This window comes from Agelaius phoeniceus, chromosome 12, assembly GCF_051311805.1.
Source record: "Agelaius phoeniceus isolate bAgePho1 chromosome 12, bAgePho1.hap1, whole genome shotgun sequence".
Taxonomy (NCBI): Eukaryota; Metazoa; Chordata; class Aves; order Passeriformes; family Icteridae; genus Agelaius; species Agelaius phoeniceus.
Window position 1 is genome coordinate 8,976,709 of NC_135276.1, and position 18,986 is coordinate 8,995,694.

General features: G+C 44.5%; 1 protein-coding gene across 3 annotated transcripts; it reads right to left on the bottom strand.

The window, feature by feature from the left end:
* Positions 1–119: 119 nt before the first annotated feature.
* SIAH1 (siah E3 ubiquitin protein ligase 1) lies at positions 120–18,742 on the bottom strand. 3 transcript variants are annotated; one of them, XM_077184994.1, is made up of 2 exons: positions 18,604–18,742; positions 120–1,520 (listed from the first exon to the last, which is right to left on the bottom strand). In XM_077184994.1, exon 2 carries the CDS (start codon positions 1,516–1,518, stop codon positions 670–672), a length of 849 nt encoding a protein of 282 aa, XP_077041109.1. In that variant the 5' UTR covers positions 1,519–1,520; positions 18,604–18,742; the 3' UTR covers positions 120–669. The 3 variants fall into 3 exon arrangements, with proteins under 3 accessions (XP_077041109.1, XP_054496580.1, XP_054496578.1); XM_054640605.2 differs by lacking the exon at positions 18,604–18,742 and adding an exon at positions 18,230–18,369; XM_054640603.2 differs by lacking the exon at positions 18,604–18,742 and adding an exon at positions 4,579–4,908.
* Between the last annotated feature and the right edge of the window lie 244 nt (positions 18,743–18,986).

An 18,986-nucleotide genomic window follows, 5' to 3' on the forward strand; every position in this document is an offset into this window, starting at 1 on the left:
TACTGAAAGAGACATAATTTACCAAACATACAGAAATATAAGTTTTACCATAGCAATTATGCATATCAAAAGATGACACCTGTAATTAATCTTAAAAAGATACAAAAAAGAGAAAAACCTGAATTACAGAAAAGAAAGTCATATTTATTTAATGAAAAACTAGAAGTTAATAAAAATTAGCAAATACACAAAAAATATACACAAACAGCAGCAATACTATGTAGTGACTTACAAAGGGGGGGTGGGGAGGAGAAGGGGAAGCAGCGGCCAGAGACCAGACCGCTCAACATGGCTTGTCAGTCAAAGGGGGAGGAAAAAAACACAAACAAAAACACGAAACAGTATCCTTTTCAACAGTACAATCAATCTACAAACAAGTTTTAGAATTATTTTACAACATTTCCTGTAGAATCAATTCTTAATACAAAAGATGCCCATTTTGGGTGTATATATATTTTCAGTGGTTTACTGTTGACTTATTTTAAATATATTAGTTACTACATGCAACTGCTTCCTGTAATTTAACAGCCTTTCCTTTTATTTACCTTCATTTATGTCTACCCTCCATCTACCAAATAATTTGTCTGACAGTCAAAGATGGTTACCCTATTTCTGCTAAATTAAATGCAACGGTTTTAAACACTGGCCTGAAGAGGTTTGATTGCCATTTCAACACATGGATATAGTTACGTTGATGCCTAAATTGCCATTTTCTGCAAAGAGCTGTGCAATGCTGGTGTCAAAGACTAGACAGTCACTATTCATAATGGCTGTTGCAATTCCCTCATGAATGGATCGAGGAGTTGCTTCCCAAGTCAATCGCCGCCTATGCCCGTTTAGCTCGAGTCGATAAGCAAAGTTTTCTGCTTGCTTGCGCGTTCCTATCAGCTGTACAATTGCAAAGAACTGCTGGTGACCATCATACTTTTCCTGTTTCTCCAACACTAGCATGAAATGAAAGCCAAAACAAGACTGCATCATAACCCAGTCAACAGCACCAGGAAGATTAATGTCCGTGGCCAGGAACACTATATCTTCTCCCTGCAGCGTCGTAATTGACTTATGCTGATGCATCAGGTGCGGCATTACAGCATCCAGAGAGCCTTGCCATTTACACGAAGCACCGGGACAGGGACAGGAGTAAGGCCTAAACTCACACAGCTCCTCATGGTCTGCTTTTTCTGTGTGTGGCAAAGTTATCTCGCAGCCGGAAGAGGCGTATTTACACGGGAATAGTACGGAATTGGCAACTTTCTCCATGGCCAGGTTACGGATGGAGCCCAGCGGGCCTCGGCAGGTGGGGCAGCACGTGAGCTTGGGGCGACAGTTGCTACAGACCAGGTGGCCACTCTGACACTGCAGGATGGGTGGCAGCACATAGTCAAAGCACACGGGACACTCAAAGAGACTGGCCAAGTCATTGTTGGAGGCTGTGGTGCCCGTCAGCGCGGGCACCCTCTGCGATGGCGTGCACTTGGAGGTACCTGTGGGTAGTGCTGTAGCGGTCTGACGGCTCATTTCTGCAACACAACACAGAACACACAGTTCAGATCTCACCACACTTCACTGCCATGCATACAGCACTTCTTAACTCACAAAGCTTCAAGAGACAGTAAGATACCAATGAAAGCAAAACCACCCACAAACCACCCCCAAGTACTACAAACTGCACATCGGTATGTGTAGAGCCGTTGTGCACAACAGCACAGACACTTGCATGACATCTAAACAACGAGTGAAGAAGTTCTGCTTATTGTTCTAAAGTGGCATTTACCTACTGGAAGCTGCAAGGGAGGGGAGTAAAAACATGCTAAAAATAAGATGTTTGTTATTGTTGGTTTGTTTTTTTAATATTGCATTTATGAAATGCTTCACCCAGATCACTTCAACTTTGAAGTACGTATCAACTCTGTGTACGGAACAATTCTAAGCTGTTGTGTATGAGAAATGAGGCATTTTTAATGGAAAAAAACTATCTTCTGGATGTGACCTTCTCAGTAACCGTGCTTACAGTGTAATTTATTTTTAAAAAGTTGAAAAACACAGCTCAGACAATTACTACCCTACTTTTTTCCCAGGATAGGACAGTGACTCTTCATTTTCATTACTTTGCTACTGAGGCCCACAGCTTGTAAAGCACAGTCACTGCTTCAGCTTCCTTAACTAAACCATTTGGGAGAATACCAGAAAAAAAAAAAAAAAAACCCAAAGCAATTACTTTATCTAATTTCCCGAATAAGACCAAAAATTCAAACTTGTTAAATTTGAGAATTCATTGTACCATGTAAATACTCAGACATTTTCAGTCCCTCTTGATGAAGTTCTATGTTCAGTGGAGCTCCTACTGAACTTCTGCCCTCTCCAATGTCCCCAGACAAAGGTGACAGCTGTCTGACCAAACAGCTTGCTCAGGCATTCCACAGATGTGGAACAAGTACCAACCATATTTCTTAACATGTTATGTTTTCCTGCACTTCTAACTCTCCTCCTTCTTGTGGAAAAGAAATTACTAGCACTATCTGAAAAAATAAACGCAGTTTTGAAAAAATAAACCATACCTTTGTAGGTAAAGGGCAGTTAAATAAAATGCTATCCAAAATTGGCTTCTGTTACACAGTACAATTCTCAGCCACCCTAAGTGCCTCTCTGCGAGTACAACCAGCTCTGGATCTGTCACGTACGTATAAAGCTCTCAAAATAAACCTCATCTTTAATCTCCTTGCTATTTGACATGGGAATATTAGGCAATAGGCAAGCTTCCCATATTTAGCATCATTTCACCCACAAACTTATTCATACTTGGACCAGACAGCTCAGAGCAGCATACTGTGCATGCTTTTGCAAGACATGCACTGTTCAGGGCACAAAGCAGAGGAACTAAGAGATCCCTCCTTGCAAAATGACTTAGTCCTTGACATTTAAAAAGTAACGAGAGACAGACACGTCCAAATTCCTCTACAGAAGTACCTCTCCCCAGAGCTAGAAAAGTATGAGTGTCTAAGATATGATTCTCAGACACTGATTTTATGAGTCTCACAAGTTCCACTGCCAGCATCTTCCTAACCCACCAAACTCTTCCTTCATCTCAGTCTTGGTGGTCTAGCAATACTTGGGAAAAACACCCATGCAGCAGTTTTCAGTGCTGGGCCATAACCGATCCTGCAGAGATATGAGAATAATGTTTGTGTCTTTTGGCTCCATCTTCCCACTATGAGGCATTCCAGCTTAGATGAGAAGTTTAGGATGTCTGTGACAAATCAAGCATGTGTCCTGGGGCAGTGATGCTGCACCAGCCAGGGGACTGGAGCAGCAAGGCCTCTGCCAGCTGCCCTGCTCTGTGTCCCAGCAGCTGCAGGTGGGGGGCACCCTGCAGCTCCAGAACAAACCATCGGACACGGGACAACGAACCAATGCTGATCACACTGAGCGCTCGGGAACAGCTTAGAAATAACAAGCATATTCATATGTAAAATTCTGGAAGAAGTTTCCCTTCAAATATTGCAAACACACACATTTCAGAAAAAGCTGTGTGTGCTTCCTCTTGCCTGACCCTGTACATCCTGATCCAGGGATCCTCCACAACCTGCAGATAAGGCTGGTGAAAACCACTGCGTCAGACCAGTTCCCTGGGCAGCCTGACAAGCTGGGTGAGCTCTGCTGTCTTTAATTACACCTCGCTGAGCCCGTGCAACAGTTAAATGAAGCAACCTACCAACTTTGTGAAAGACTTTGTGCACGGATGCACTTCCCACCTGAGCTTTCTAAGGTAGAACAGAACTGTGTTAGCAGTGCCCCTGTGTGAGCAGCCTTCCCGCACACCTTCCACAACACTCACAGGAGCGTCACTGGAAACGAGGAGGAATCTCTGAACCAGACCACTGGGATTAGCATGCAGGAAAGACACTGCATAAGGCTGTAAACTGTAATTTACCAAGCCTAAACCTGCCCAAAGCCTACATTTTCATCACTCTTGTTAACACAAAGATGAATAATACATCTTTTATGGCTATCTCAAAAGTTACAAGTTAATCACAAGCAAAAGTTTTAACAGTGGAATACATTTAACCCACCAAACTATGAAAACAATACAATTACAAACCCAGGAAAAACAACTACAGAACTGGAGATAAAGTTTAAATATATTTTTGGTTACAAATCCCTTACTCCAGGTAAAAAACACTTATATGCAATATTTGCTATTTCATTATCTTTATTTGCACACGTTAGGAACAAGTTTCTAAGCAACAGGGACAAACTAAGGAACACTAAGGTGTCGTTTTCAAGAGTATTAGGTCCTTTAACTCCAATTATCAGAAAGACTGTACATATTCAAAAAGATTTACCCAACAGTAAGAGTGAAAAGGGGAAAACGCATCTGAAGATTTCCTAGCTCTAAATCAAGAAAAGCTGCTCCTGGTAACATCTAGAACGCACCGACCTGTTGCTAAAAGCATTCTCGACACTGTTCTGGGAAAGGTGGCATGCACAGGTTACCGAGACCTCCCGCGGGACACAACTCAACAGCTCCTACAAGCCCAGCTCTAAATACTGCGCATAAGGCAATGCAAACGGCGCTACCTTTCCCCTTGCAGGTTTTACTCCCCGGCAAGCACGCAGACCAGACGCCCTTCCAGGAGTACGGCCCGCTGGAGGCGGATCTGCCCGTCATGGGGCGCGGAGGAGCTCATGGCGCGTCCGCGCAGCACAGGCGGGCTCGGGCCGCGGGCCGGGCGGGGACGGCGCCGAAAGCCCCCGCGACACCCGGGGGGCCCCGCGCGGCGCCCGGATGTCACCGCCCCGGGCGGGGCCCGCCGCCCCCATGTGCGGCCGCGCTCCGGCCCCGCGCCCCAAAATGGTTCCCCGAGCTTCCCCCGGCACTGCCGGCGCGGGACGGCCCCGCCCCGCCCCGCCCTTCCCGCCGCTGCCTCCGGGGGAGGACGCGGCTCGGCCCCGCCCGCGGAACCGGGAGCCGGCCCCGCCCTTCCCGCGGAACCGGGAGCCGGCCCCGCCCCGCCATGGGACCGAGATCCGGCCCCGCCCGCCCGGCCCGGCCGCTCCGCACACGCCGCTCCCCCGCATGCCCGCGGCCCGGCCGAGCCCCACACGTGCGCACGGAGAAAGCCCTCGCCTCCCCCGAAATAACTGCTTGAAAAAGCGATAGCCTCCATTCAAAACTCTTCTAGGACATGAAAATCTCTTCCTCCTATTTCAAGGATATTCCTCAGATGAGCATTTTTCACTACGGATCTGTAAAGTCCTATTCAACAGGAATTTTCTCCATTTCTATAAATATTATTTGATTAAGCAAAAGCATAATCTCAAGGATGACCAACAGAACTAAAACAATGTGGCATATCTGATTATCTACTTGGACTAAAAAAAAAATTAGAACAGGTAAAAGGATAAAGCAGTTGGAAGCCAAGCCAACACGCTTGCATGAGGCACACGCTTTGCTCAGAAAAGCTTAGACATTATGGAACGCTGATGTAATGATGGTAAAGTCATGGAACTAACAAGTTTCAGTGGAGGCAACAGAACAAACACATGGAGATAAACTGTTGTGGTCACATAAAAAGTAAGGCTACAAAATCTGAGTAAAGATAATTATCTTTAAAACGCTTTCCTACTATTTGAAATCCAAGTCCTTTTCAAGAAGACTTTTATCAGCACGGCAAATAATGCCCACTTGCTACAAAGAAAACCTGCACCCTTGATACAAGGCTTCCTTCAGTCTCACCCGCAAACGTGCAATACACAGCATCCCACATGGTAAGAGTCAAGAAAGTTTACAAGCAGAACAGAAAAGCTGAAGAAAAACTGCATAGAAACAGCTTTTGAGGAACTAAGAGCATGTGGGAGGAGCCACCCCTCGTGTGGCAGTGCCCCAGAGCACAGTCACCGGCCCCTGGCTGCAGCTGCTGCTGCCCCGTGCTTGGCTGGCTGCCCCGTGCCTCGGGACAGAACCAAAATCCCGGGGGAATGGAAGGCACAACCGAACCACTGGTTAGAATGCTCTGCTGAGGCACAGGTGCACAGAAAGTAGTCTGAAGAAGTTGAAAAAGATCGTGTGCCGCATGTGCCAGGGAGTTATCAATGATAAACAGGACTAGACTGATTCTCTTCCACTTTCTCACCTTACCAAGGCGTTAGCACCACACACATTCTAGAAATCACATCTGTGCTTCACTGGAATACAGGGCACCTTTGACAAATTCAACTTAGCATCATCCACTTCTCTCATATCAAATAGCACATCTTCTCTCATATCCTCACCCATATCAAATAGATTAGACTTGAGTTTAGCATTTTAGCTAGCTTTTGAAAGGGTAACTGGATATTAGTTTGGGGGAAAAAAACACATAAAAGTTCTGTATAGTCATTGTAATGGCTGGAAGGGAAAAAGTCTCATATAAGAGTAAAAAAAGGACGGAAAAAAAATTATCACAATTGTCTGTATGTGATGCAACAAAATTTTTTCTGTAACATTTCAAAACTGAGTTCAGGAACTTCCACTCAAAATCCACTCTTAATGCATTACAGCCACCAACAAAGTAATAGAAAACCTTTCATTTTTTTCAACAGTACATTCATATTTGAGAATAAGACTTTTTTACACACAATACTGCTAGAGAGCACTGGAAACGAGAATAGGATGAAGTTGTGAAAAACATGCACAAGTTACCTTTTTCAAGACATAACACAAGCCAAAGAATGTCAAAACCCAAAAGCTAAATGAAAGGTTGAAAATACTCATTAAACATATCAGAGAAAATATTGCCAATATTTTTGAAGAAACTACTATTTTTAAATTTATTTAATTTCAAAGACATTTTAGGGCCCAAGGCTTTGCCTTTTGCAGTGTATCAGTTTCTCTTTCCCAGCTCTTGGGACATGTTGGATCCCAAGGGCCTGGCATGGTTAGGATCAAATGCAGGCCTGGACACACATGTGCACCCCTGCTCAGACACAGCCTCTGGACCTGCTGGCCTACTTCAGAATTTTTACAAGACAGCTCATGACATAAATTATTAATCAACTATATAATACAATTTAGTCTCTATACACTCTGGTTTTGACTAATGAATTAGGATTTTTTTTCAAGCCTTACAGACATTCTTTTCTTTGGTGCCCTTAACTATGCTATTTGTTTTTTCAGACACCTCAGGGCTTCTCTTTTCCTGCATAACAAGCAAAAGCTAGATCAATCCAATGTAACAGACTACTATAAAATGAGACCGAGACATTCCCTACCAACCCCATTTTCCAACCACCAGGTAGGGAAATCCCAACAGATTTCTATAACCATGGAATCGTCTTTGTGGCCAGCACTGCAGTGAGTCCCCAGTCCCTGACACCCCACGTTTCTGACGTGTCCCACACATGTTCCTCATGATCCCCAGCAGAGCCATGGCAGTGCCTGTTCAGCACACCCCACGTGGCAGATGCAAACACAAACACAGCCATGGAAACACCAACAGCACCGTTACACCCCCAAATCAGAGTGACCTACTTCTAACTCAGTGCAGACACCTGACTTGGGTAGCACTGATTGACTTCTGCCTCATTGCTGTTGCTCTCTATTTCTCCTGTGGAGTTATGCTGGAATATTCAACATCAGCCCAGGAGAGGTTTTTCCCTAGCTGTTAAACATTTTCTTTCCAACAACTTTATAAGCAAAAATTAGGAAGGAACAGTATCCTGTAGAAGACATACAATGACCACATCAAAATCACTTTAGTAACCAACTACTATGACCAAAGTGTTCCATTTTAAATGCAACAAAGAACTTCATCAATTCCAACAAGTGAATAACCTGTTCTCCATTCAAAGAGAGCTTCAACATCCACCTTTGCACAGAACACTGGAGCCCAAGCTGCTATGGTACTCCAACCTTGTGAAGGAAGACAAGCTGAGGAACAACATTCTGTGAAAAAACCTGATAAACCCCCAGATTTAATTCTGAAACTATGTACAGCTGAACAAAAATACAGGGAAAAACCACTCTTTAAATACAAAACAAAACCAAACACTTGCATTAGAAAGATCATGGACCACTTCCACATTGGATTTATCAAGCCATGTACCTCTGCTCTCCCCGTTTCTCCCCCTTCCAGCCCTAAACCTCTTACCCCAAAACTTGGTATTTTAAAGAGAGCAAATTCTGCTCATGAGCTGGGAAGTCGACTCCCTGAGCACGTTAAAATGCCTGAGTTCCCTTGTCCACAAGGCCCTGGCCAGGCTGCATGGAGCATTTCCCAAACCCTGTGTCCCTGCTCTGACACCCAGAGCACGTGTCAGCTTCTCAGAGAGCAGCGATGCCCAAATGGCCCCCAGTCCCTAGGGGGTACACAGATTTGACCGTATTTTTCTTTTTTACAAACAAGCTTGCCTTGCTGTGACACTGCCAAATCCCACCTAGCAGAGAGGTATGAAGCTGGTGATAGAGAAACACTGCTCCAGGCTGTGTCCTGCACTGCACCTGGTGGTGCTGTCTGACAAGAGCCTTCTCTTCCCTCCTTCCCCAGCTCTGTATCCCCAGTGCCAGGAGCAGCAGGCAGCCAGTGGCCAAAGCTCTCCTTGCCACAGGACACCCAGAGCTGCCCCCACAGGGACCCCACAGCATCATAACCACAGGATGGACCCAACCTGGCACCTGTGCCCCAGGAGCCCTCTGAGAAACCCAAAGGAGCGTGCCTGCCTGCAGCCTGCTGTCTCAAAATAAGGATGGCAGAAACCAGAGAATCTAAGAAACTAAAGAAAATTTCAGATGAAAAATACAGATAACTCTATGCAAACTAAGTAACAGGGAAAAGATTTTTATTTTATTTTCAGTAATATCTACTTTCTGTTCACTGTGCACAGAACACACTGAACTGAGCTGTATCAGAATCACCCTTCAACATTTCAGCCCAGTAATATCTATAAACACAGGGAGACAGCTACCTTTCTAAAAGTTCTGGACATACAAGGCTGCAATAGAAAGTAAGGCAGGCACACAGAAGGATCAGCTACAGAGTGAACTAGTAAGAGCAACAGAAAAGAGGAAAGCCAGGTATTTTTCATGCTCTAACACATATGCCATTCAGAAGTCTCTAGACAGGAAGCACTCAATTGTTCTACAAGGCATCATAGATGGGCTCTGTATACAATTACACTCGATTGGATTTTTTTTAAAGGAGAGAAATAAAATAACCAACCCCCTGTATAAACATTAACAGCAAATCCTACCATGTGTGTCAATTTGGGGGCTGTGTTTCTTTCCTCAGTCTGATTTTGCAAACCCTTCAGTGCATGCTGTAATTGCCATGCAATGTTGCATCACCATTCCTGTGTCTGTGGCAGACACAGGGAGGAGGGTGTGGCATGGAAGCTCTTACCTGAATTCAGTAAGGCTCAGCTAAAAGAAGTACCTGGACTTTGATGTGTCTTCACTTACCAAGTCTTTCTGTGTTAACTATTCCAATTCAAATTCAAGACCTATTTTATGCTCAATATTTTTCCTGCATAACTTAACAGTAGTATGGAGCAGACCATCAAAATAACTAGACCTAATCAGAGAGACCTACAAATAAAGACTGCCCTACAGGAGACTGACCCATGACACAGAAAGCCCCTCTGTAGGAGGTCAGGACAGGATGACATACATTGACTACTTTTATAGAGATGCCTCCATTTGTTAATTCCTTAGGTTTGTACATACTTCCACTTTAAATAATCATTTCTTCTTGGGATCCTTCACTTGTTCTGTATTCCTGTATGCAGCCCTGATGACAGTGGAGCCTGTGTAAGGTATGGCACTCTAAACTCAGGAGGGCAAATATGTAGGAGAGGGCTTGGAGAATCAAGATACTTATTGCAGAGTACAGACCAGTGTGCCACAAGGTATGTCAGGTATGGATCCTACACAAATCATCCAGCATCACAGAACACACTCTAGTGGCACTGGAAGTCTAACTTTTAATACCTCAGAAATTACTAATTTTTCAGAACCTCTGGTACTAAACTACAGAATCCCTAGTCTGAGTGACAGTTTTTACAAATCTGTTTTTTTTAAATAATCTTCAAAAGCAAGAACTATTAGAAGAATGTCTGATAAAGATAATGCATTCATTTTATCAGACACACACCACAAGCAGAATAAAACACACAACATTTAAAAGTAAAGGATCAAGGCTGTATTTTTAAAATGGACATTTCCAAATTTTGGAACTAAAATTTTCCTACTATGCATACTAATTCAAAAGGAAAGCTGTGGCAATGTAAGGTGGGCCACAGGTTTTTGTACTTTGTTGATATACCACAGGTAGAAAACAGAAAGGACTGAGCTTAGACTATGTAAGACTTTAGTAAAAGAAGTACAAAACTACAGTGGGACTTTTGCATTTCTGATGGTTCCACACTTTTCAATACTTCATTTCTTTAAACTCCCATTTTCTGCATGCCTTGTGTTTCTGGAACTTATTCTTTGAAGCCCATGTGCCTCCATTAGAACCAATTCTGTTTTATTGCAGTGACTTAGCTTTTCCCCACTCATCAATTCTAAATCAACTATTTCTTGTAATATTGTTGCATGAAAATTCAATTGCTGCAATAATTAATATTTTTAAAATCATTATTAAAATGTTAATCAAATTCTCAAACTCGGCTACTGACAACTCTGCAGCCAAGCCTGGTTACACAGCTGCAGAGAGCAACAGTTCTACAGCTTCTGATCAAACCCTCAGGTTTAAAATGCAGCTTTAACTCCCAAACAAGAGCAGGCCCAGGAAATGTCCAACCCAGAGTGGGTGGAGCTGCTGCCGCCACAGCCCACCATGCTGCATGAAAAGCCTGAGCATTCCTTGAAACCTTAAAAAAAAGCCAACCAAACCCACGATCAGTGGTGCAGAGCACAAGCCTGTGGCAAGGGAGACCTGGGGCTAGTTCCTGTTTTGTCACGAGTTTCTGAGTCACCACAGGCAAGTACTTCCCTGCCTTTTACAGGTTTGAAACTACCACAAGTAGCTGTCAGTCTGACAATTAATGCAAAAAGGAATGACTTGATAAGGATACCAAGTTAACCCTGTTAGACCCTATTCAAATTTACCTGTTTAGTAATAACTGAATATCATTACACACTAAAAGACACTGTTAAATCATTTAACATCTCAGTTTTTGTAGTCCACCATTATCAGACTTCAATCACTGTTTACTTTCAAACTCCTGCTCACATATGGATAACTACTCATTCCAGTATTTTGTACATCAAAGACACAAATTATGGAAACATTGGCAACACCCTTCTCACCACCTCTACTGTATCTAATCTGAAGGCCCTCCTGATTTTATGAAAAGTTAAGTAGCCTTTCTTTAGAGGGATCCTAGAATTATCAAAAAAAAATTCCCTCAGCGTCTTTTGTGAAGCTCCAAGTACCCAGATTGTCAAGCAAGTTATTTAAATTCAGAAGAAAAAAAAGCTCTTGGGCAAGAGAATTACATGTTCTTTTATTGCCATTAAATTCTGATCAGGTGCATCTCAAATGTCAAGTAAAATGTACACACTGTCTCACTTATTTGTATTGCTTGGGAATTGCTTCATGGCATACAAAATTAAAATTCTGTCATAATCACTCTGAAGTCAGGCCTGAGTCTGCACCAGAAGTTAAAACACAAGATAATATAAATGGTTTGGAAATGACAGGAGTAGACATATTTTTCTGCTACTTCATGTTCTCTTTATCTGCACTTTCTAAATTCAAGACCTATCACTGTCTTTCTCTGCAAAAAATTGTCCTCTCTTCTGTTATGTATTCAAAATCAAAACTTGAGTCTGTTGCAGTGCTGAATCTCTAGCATCAACTCTTAGCCATGAATCACTGTCTAAAGCAGAATAGAAAATTCTGTCTAAAACCAGAATAGGCTGGAAGATCAAGCATTCAAAAAAATGGGAAATAAAAAAAATAAAGTTTCATAGGCAACCTGACATCTACTTCCCCATATGCACATTATAGAACAGCTTTCAATGAAATCCTCTTTTTCCCTACACTCAACTCCATAAGTAGATGAGCACTTTTACATGCATGGGAGAATTACGACTGTACAAGGAACAACAACTTTTGTTTAAGCAGACACATTAGTTTTAAACAAAACTGTTTAGATCAGCAGCTGGTTTTAATATGGACAAAAGTGCTCTTAAAATTACTGTTTTATAGGTGCTGTTTTGGAAGAATGTCCATGTTAGCTTCTACTATGGAATGCATATTTTTTATCTGTAAAATTTCCTTTCTAAATAATTAGACTTGACCCAGCACAAAGCCACACTAAAATTTCATAGTACACCATCAACATCTGCCAGCCAAATGATTCCCTAGTCACACCTGTGCAACCAGTCTCCAAATTACATCCTTAGGGCACTTGTGCAATCACACAGATATCGACCATGGAGAGATGAACCCTATACAAATTAACTCCCAACTGTGCTGATGCCTTCATGCACAGAAAGGGGGAAAATTCCTGTGAATGAAAGCAGTTTTATGACTCTAAAGACTTTTATATAAATACATGTGCATATATAGTTCAAAATAAACAGTCATTCAGAAACCAAAATGTTAGCTGAGGAAAGCATTTTTACAACTGTTACAAGAAGACAATTGCACATGCACCTTGTGAGACAGAAAGGATCAAGACTTAAGGCTCAAATAAAAGCAAAAGTGATCAGCTTTAAACATGAGAAGTTTCTCTTTTACACCTTAAACTGGGGTCATACAGGTATCACACAAAAATGCAAATGATTTTCAAAACAACATTAGGTAATTTAAGAAGATTAAAATATAAAAACTGTAGCAGACCCCTGTTGGTAAAAAATAAAAAGACAGAAGGTGATGAGGTTTCAAAAAAAATAAAACAAGAGTCCATTTTTACAGAAAAGAGTTACAGTCACTACCTTTCAAAGTAGCAACATGCCATATTTTAAAGGTTCTTAAATATTTTAATAGCACTTCTAAGAAAACTGCTCAGTTGCAATATTTCTTAAGAGCTTTCACACAGCACTACAAGAAAATGGTTTATCTATAGCATGAATAATGTCCCACCAGACACAGGCTCCATGACACCAGGCACACACACAGGGGACGCTGGAGTGTAATTCCACCATTTCCACAACAAACAAAAGCAGGCTGCCACCAAACAGAGCGGTTGTGCTCCCTGGTTTTCTTTCTCTTTAAGGTAATGTATTCAACAAGAGCAGCCTTGCACAAGCACCTGAGCAGCTCCCCTGGCAGCCCAGGAAGCACCAAACCATGTGGCAATGGAGGGCCCAGCCATCCTTTCTCAGCTCGGAGCCTGCCCTGACAGGGACCCGAGTGCAGCCAGAGTGACAGAGGGTGGCACCTCCTGCAGCAGGGACAAACTCACGGTCCCACGGTGGCAGCTGCCCCGGGAAGGGCACGGGGAACAGTCACCCTCTCCTCACAGGTTCACTTCTCAACTGAACTTGGGACTGAAACTGCTCCATCTCACATCCCATGGGAGCAGCAGCACTGCAAGGTAACGCTGGCAGCCCCGCAGGAACTGCACCCTGCATGTGCCACAGCCTGTGCAGGGTACACCTGCTAGGATTTCTCCTTCCTAACATTCACGTGTTAACAGCAACTAACCACATATTTTAGGAATAACACTGACTTTTGAAAAAATCATAGAAAAAAACTTTTAAACCCACTTCAAACTAATACCTACATCACACTTCAGCATAAAACACTTGTACCAAGGTTTACAAAACAGATGCCTTGTATTGCAGTTGTCATCCCCTTGTAAAACATATATGACATATAACTTTCCCTCATGAAAGATCTGTAACACAGAGCAAACAACAAAGGTAAGCCTTTTAACACATGCACATTTCTAAGCTAGACACCAATTCTAGAAATTTTTATGCAATTTATTTTCAAGCTTTCCTTCTTGCAGTTTAACACCAAATGGCTTTAAAATACTCCTACTGCAGTTAAAACCTTCACACAATCCATACATTAGCAAAATTTTATGAATAATTTTCCTTCAACATACTTCATCTGAACGTGTATTTGAAAGTAACTCTTACAAGCAGTGGCATTCTAATGCTCCTCCTTGACAGCATTAAAACAAAATCTTGAAAAGTGGCTGCTGTCTTTCTTCAAAGACTAAATTACTTTTTGCTCTGTTCAATACTATGTGCAAGAGTTTTAGAAAAGAACCTTAGAATATTTAAAGACTTCATGCCACTGTGCTGCTTTTGCTTTGGTTAGAGTTCATTTTCTTTGCAGTGGCTGGGCCAGGGCTGTTTTGGCTTTGTGCTGGAAGCAGTGCTGATAAATACAGATGGTTTTGCTATTGCTGAGCAGCTCCTGCACACAGTCAAGGCCTTTCCTGCTTCTCACATCAGCACAGCAGTGGGGAGGCTGAGCACAACACCTTGGGAGGGGACACAGGCAGGACAGGTGACCCCAGCTGAGCAGAGGATGTTCAGACCATCTGGCATCATGCTCAGCAGATAAAGCTGGGGGAAGAAGAGGAAGGGAGGATGTCTGGAGTGATGGCATTTGTCTCCTCAGGTAACCACCAAGCACGATGGAGCCCTGCTCTGCTGGGGATGGCTCAACACCTGCCTTGCTCATGGGAAGTGGTGAAAGAACTCCTTGATCTGCTTTGTTTGTGTGTGCAGCTCTTCCCTCACCTGTTACACTGTCTTTATCTCAATCCAAGAGGTTTTTTGCTTTTACTCTTGCAATTCTCTCCTTGATCCCGCAGGTGGGGAAGTGAAGAGAGAGGCTGTGTGGTACTGATCTGCCAGCTGGGGTTAAACCACCCCAGCCACACAAACCACACTTCAAAGAACTTCTCTTTCACTTTTAAGGAGTGGATGAGTAATTTTTTAAGCAGCCAAGTTATCACTACACTCTCTTTGTTTTTCTTCACGTCCAGCAAGGTCATCAATTGCTATGAGAAGAGATAAAAATGTGTTTCTGGATAAGGCAGACCAAAAAAGGGAAAAGGTCATCAACTGTCTATAGAGCAATTTACTGCTCTTCTTATATCAATTGCCCAGGAATATATCCATGGTAATTTTATAATTAATTTTCCAGGTGCAAGAGGACAAATACAGATTTTATCATTTAAGTAACATTTTACTTCCTCTCTGAAAACACAGACAACCTCACTTTTCATATTCAGCTTCTATAAAGAAAAACAAGTTAAAATCAGAAGTGGACCATTTGGTTAGCTGTAATTATCTAGCACTTTATCTGATTAAAGTATTGTGGAATTAGTAACCAAATCTCTCCTTATTCCTATGATAACACAAAGAATCATCATTTTATACAGTCACTCAAACAGGCATATATGTATAACAGTTATCCTGGCCATTACAGAAACGTAGTATGCAGTTTGGGTCAGAATTAGGATCTCTCTCTCTCTCTCTCTAGTGGTACAAAACTTAAAGACTATTAAATGGGGCATTAATGCTGCCTTTTGTGTTCCTTAACTCCACTGTAAAGTTAACAGCTGAATGTACCCTGGCATATCAAACAACCCCAGGTCACTGACTTAGGAAGACTTTGCTTACATGCATTTAAGTGCCAACAGCAAAATGTCAGGTAAACCTGAAGTAACAGCTCAGTACTTATGCATATCTCCCAATTTCTAGCCCACAATGTGATACTGTACACAGAAAACACACATCAAAATTACATTTTTACCATGCCATTGAACATTTAGGAAAGGAACAGTACATACACTTTCAAAAAGAGTAACCTGCTTACAACAAATTTTTCTTACTAAGGAAACATTCTTATTAATGAAAGCATTTTATTAAGGCAACAATTTGTCTCTGGTGTGTATTTTGTCCAAGTAAAAAAAAAAAAACAAAAAAAAACCAAAAAAAAAAACCACAAAAAAACCCAAAATCCTCTTACTATTTTTTTTTAATTACAACTAGTTTTCCCTTTTTAAAATGCTGATTTCCATTCAAAAACCAAAGTAACAGAAAAGCAAAAAAAAAAATCTGCATCTACAACGTTCATGACATTTAAGACTGTAAACTCTGGAGCTGAGATCCTGAGCTTCAGGCACCACGTGATGGCTGAGATGAACTCGAGCCTGCCAACATCCTCACTCCAGTGCGGCTGCTTTCTGCAGCAGGTAGCACCGACAGCACTGAGCAGGAATTCAGGTAACCACAGGCAGCAGCTGCAAACACAGAGCACACTCTGGCCTTCTGCAGACTGGCTACATGCACCACAACTGCAGAACTGAGTTCTTTATGTCTCAAGAATTTCAAATATCATTCATTCACCTTGACTATTCTGCTTCAGTTTAGCTCCTGAAAATAAGCATTAAAGAAAAAAAGGCACTAATAATCCATTTGGCAAAACTCAGTCCACCTTTCAAAGCTGTCAGTTCCAAGACTAGCAGCACTACTACAGAAGAAAAATAAAGCAAAGTGATTCTAAGTTAAAATGAAGAACATCCTATTTCTGATGGCAGTTGCATGCACAGTCCTCCGGAATGTTTCATCTGAAGACCATAGTTTATAAAACTGTCCTACTTGATTTCTCTGAATTTTCTGACCAAAGAGCTGCTTCTCACATGAATATGGGCACATGCTCCCCTTTTCCACATTAGAGGCACGTGTCTGACATTTCAGCAGGATTTCTTTCTCAATTCACACAAAGCAAAGAGCAGCAACTCTACTCAAACCTAAGTATGAAAAGTACTCTTGTTATTTAAAGTATTCACTTTCCTTAGTTCACACCTACTTAGCTGGAGCCGCTGAATTTCTGAGCTAACTCCTCTACTACAATCTAATTGGACTATGGCATTAAAACCTTATCAATAGAAATGGCACAGTAACAGTTCAGCTACTTCATCTGGACATGCACTTTCAGGTCAAAACCGCCCATCATTTCATCAGGTTCAGAATTCTTAGGTGACAACAGATTTCTAAAATTGTATCACTGATGGATAGGTCTTATTCTTGTGCTTTCCTCTATGATTTTTCACTGCTGTGAAAAGGGCAAAGGCTATTTAAGAACATTAGTTTCCATTGAAAAGAACTTTTAGCATTTGATTTTTACTTCAGGTATACTCCTCAAAGTAATTTTGTGCAACGAATCCAGAGATCCAAGCTTTACCCTAAAAAGCTCTGTATCAGTGTACCTGCACTCCAATAGCTGAAATCTTCTTGCAGACCAGCTTGATTAAATCAGGGTTGAGAAGAGTCCCTTCCATTTTCCCTCCCCCTCTGGAATGCACCGTGCTAGTCTCAGTTTAGAAGGGAGATAAACAGACAACTGAAACTATGTCCCGAGCATGGAATATCCCATGTCCTTCATGACCTAGTCCAATTAGCTATGAGCTTCCTAACAGACACCCATGTGCCACCTTAAACAAATTAAATCATTTTATCTATTTATTTAGACTATGAGTAGGCTGCTCAGAGACGAGGCAATATGCACCCAGACTGGCTGAAAAGGAGGGCGCAAGCAGAATATTGGAGAAATCTTGTATATGCCACCAGTTCACCACTGGAAAAGAAACTTGGTTCTTCTCCTGAAGAAATACTTGAGATGCTTTGCCTTTCACTACAAACGCTGTTTTCTCCCGTCCTTTTAAAACCGTGGAGAAGGGGAAGGCACGAAGGTCCCCGGCCTTTTCATCTTTGAGGGGAATCCTTTGAGGGGGCAAAAATCTCCCTCCCTCGTTGCTCTCACCGATTAGGTAAGAGCGAGCAGCCCTGTCGGTAATGCCAGCGAGGGGCACCCAGCGGCACATTTACCCCGGCAGGCAGCCCGTTCCTGCGGCGGCCGGGCCCGCCGGGAGCTCGCAGGGGCCAGGCCGCCTCCCCGGGCCGCGCCGAGCCTGCGGCGCTCCCCGAGCACAAAGCGCGGCGGGGCCGAGGCCGAGCCCACAAAGGGGCAGCCCCAGCCCGGGCGGCGCAGGCCCGGCCCGGGCCGCCGCCTCCGCCTGCACACAATGGCCCGGCGGAAGGGCTCGGGGCCGCCGCTCCCGCAGGCCCCGCCGCGCCCCGCTCCCCTGAGCCGCGGCTGCCACTCAGCACCGCCCGCCCGGGCCGCGCTTAGGCCGCGCAGGGGCCTTGTCCCGACGCAGCCCCGCGGCCGCGCCGGGGCCTCCCGCGGGCGGCGGCGGGGCCCGGGCTGGGGCTGAGGGCCGCGCGGGGCCGGCCGCTCCCGCTGCCCCTCGCTCTCCCCACGCCGCTCACCTGTGGGCGCCGGGCAGGGCGGGACCCGCTGAGGCGGCCTTGGCTCCCCCGATGGCGGCTCCGTGCGGGCCGACTAGCGCTGCACCGCTCCGGCCGAGACGCTCCGTGCGCGGCCCGAGCCCACCGCGCGCTCCCTGCCTCCCTCCCTCGCTCGCTCCCTGCGCCGCGGGCACGCGCCAGCTGCGCCCGAGCGATCCTGCCGCCGCCTCCGCGCGCGCGCGCTCCACGGGCGCGCTCCCGCCGGCGCCCCCCCTCCCGCGCACGCGCACCCGCGGGCCGCGCTCTGCCCCGCGCCCGGCCGGGAACAAAGGCCGCGCTGCCCTCCGCGCCCCCGGCGCCGCCGCCTACCCCGGCCCGGCACCGCCGCCTCTCACCTGCGCCGCCCCGGGGCCGCTCGGGCCCCCCTCAGCCCCCACGGGCCCCGGGCGCTGCCGCGGCCTCGCGGTCGTGGCGGCCCCGCCGTGCCCGGGCAGCGAGGGTCGGGCACCGCGGGACCACGCGGGGACTGTCACAAGGGCTCGGGATTGTGTGGTAGAAAATGAAAGAGCCCGCAAAGGGGCCTCTCGCAGAAAGGCCGGGAACGTCCGGCACGGGGGCATTCTGGTGCTTTTAATGGACTGCTAAAAACAAACCCCTCCTCCAGTCTCTGTTCAAAGACTTTGCATAATTCAGGTTAGGTCCCCATCCAGCAATGCCCTAAATACAAATGTAACTTTCAACACGTAAGCTGGATGAAATAAATGTAATTACCATTGTG

Coding starts and splice junctions, on each gene's coding strand:
- SIAH1 (XM_054640603.2), bottom strand. CDS start 4,669: ATGACGGGCAGATCCGCCTCCAGCGGGCCGTACTCCTGGAAGGGCGTC. Junction 1,521..4,578: donor TAAAACCTGCAAGGGGAAAG/GTAGCGCCGTTT, acceptor GTTGTGTTGCAG/AAATGAGCCGTCAGACCGCT.